At 38.2% G+C, this 2,004-nt stretch overlaps 1 protein-coding gene across 1 annotated transcript in view; it reads right to left on the minus strand.

The window, feature by feature from the left end:
• Positions 1–536, minus strand: part of LOC105621641 (class E basic helix-loop-helix protein 23) — a 3,650-nt gene extending 3,114 nt beyond the window's left edge. The window contains exon 1 of the mRNA XM_012203109.1: positions 399–536. Within this exon, the coding sequence (XP_012058499.1) occupies positions 399–536 (138 nt within the window). The remainder of the gene's footprint in view (positions 1–398) is intronic.
• Between the last annotated feature and the right edge of the window lie 1,468 nt (positions 537–2,004).

Below are 2,004 nucleotides of genomic sequence, written 5' to 3' on the forward strand. Positions count from 1 at the left end.
AAATATTTTTTTTAATACGAGAGCAAAGAGATATTTCTTTGAAATTAAGATTTTTTTTCAATATACAATATGATGACTAAATGATGTCATTTATTGACACAAGATTCAATAATTGAGTTTTCAAGCTATGATGTATAAAAAATTGTAAAACTTGTTTTCACAGAGTATCTTTAATACATCATAAACTAATCCATTATTGAACTTTCTGTCTATAATATCCTTTTTCATCACTTTATCAGCTATATCGTTTGTGAAAATTAATTCATTTTACAAGAATTCAATTTCCATATAAAATTAGTATTGAATCCTTTGCAATTATCTATTATTAATCGATTAATGGAAGGTAATCAATGGTATAAGTGTTTAATCAAGGACATGTTCTTCATGTCCTTACTTACGGCATTGCGATGCTCCCAGGCCCAGGTAGGATGTGACGCGGTGCGTTGCCAGGATCCTTGCTGCAGATGCGGCTCCGGCAGGCCCTCCCTGCGATCGTCGTCCTCCGTCGAGCTACTCTCGCCATCATAGGACCTCATCTCTTGCGAGGACACTTTCCCGATTTACTCGGCAAATCCCTCCTCACTCTTCTCGCCCTCAATCCCTACATTTGCAAATTTCAATTTTATACTTTTCCCTGTCATAAAAAGACCTTGTTCCAATTCATTTAATAAATATGTATTTATTTTTAAAATTCTTTACATTTTCTTTAAATGATTTTTAATACAGTTTATGTATATCTCAGTTTCTATGGGTGCTCGGTAAAATAAAATAAAATTAAATTAAGTTTCAACATATTTTTTATTTAATATTCCACATTTTGAAACACTTCGGCACTACTTTTTTCGCGAATAATTCATTTCATCTCGCTGAAAATTCATTTTATTTAACGCAGTTTATTTAACTTTTAAGCATTTCACATCTTTTTAATAATTAATTCATTTTCATAATAAATTCATTTTATTATTACATTTCTTTCTCAAACTTTTTCGTTTCTTTAAAAAAGTTCCAAGATTGATTTTACTTCTCGATGAATTTTTCATTTTCTATCCTCAGGAAAGATCTCTATTTTCATTTCCGCATTTTTCTATTAACGAGCACCGCCGCCATTTGTATAGAGGGGTAGCAGGCGTCATCGTTCGTTCTAAATGCAATCAATAGCAAGCGGAACACTTACCGACGACGATTTTCTTTTTCCACCCCCCGCGCGTGCCCCGCGGGGTGCAGAATCCGGCAATCAGCAAAGTTTCTCGCGCACCAGCGCGTAACGCCGGATCATCCCTTCGTCCGAACGTTTCTGCGTTTTCTCAACGAACAGCTCAAACTTTTGCGAATCCCAATCCTGGACGGACTACCGTGGTCTCCTATTGTTCTACCGTTGTAATCACCCAACTCGGCCAATCACAGCCATTTTAATTTGCTGGGGGTTGTCTCGGTGGTCGATGAGAAAAAAATTCCGTGAGTCGAATTTACCTTCGGGAAATTCTTTTTGTGGGAGTTCTGTCTCGCAGAAGTGACGCTTGATAAATTCTTGAGTTTCTTGTCTCACGACGATGATTTCCGATAAAATCGTCCTTGACGAAATTATCGCCCCCGAACGTGGCACATCCCAGGCCTCAGGGGCACGCACGCGTCTCTCCCCGTTGTTGGGTGGATTCTGCGCAGAAAAGAGCAACCCCCGAATTAATTCGACGACTGTGTGCCAGGGTGCGCCCGTTACGACCGGGGGATGTTGCGCTGGACCATCGACTGGCGTACTCTGGCGGGTAGGACCAAAGATCATCCCTCGAGAGCATGCAGTTACCATCAGAAAAGGGAAATTGTGTCCAAGAGAAGTCGCTAGTTGCCAGAAATATATTTCACGTAAGGTCGCCTTTCATTTCTTTAAATCTTTAACAAGAGTTACTTATGAGAAATGTAAAAATTTCTTTCGCAAGTAATTTAAAGTTTAGAAATTAAAAAGTTAAGAAGAATGATAGTTCGAAAATTAAAATGGAAAATGAATTG

Source organism: Atta cephalotes (genome assembly GCF_000143395.1).
Source record: "Atta cephalotes unplaced genomic scaffold scaffold00035, whole genome shotgun sequence".
Lineage (NCBI taxonomy): Eukaryota > Metazoa > Arthropoda > Insecta > Hymenoptera > Formicidae > Atta > Atta cephalotes.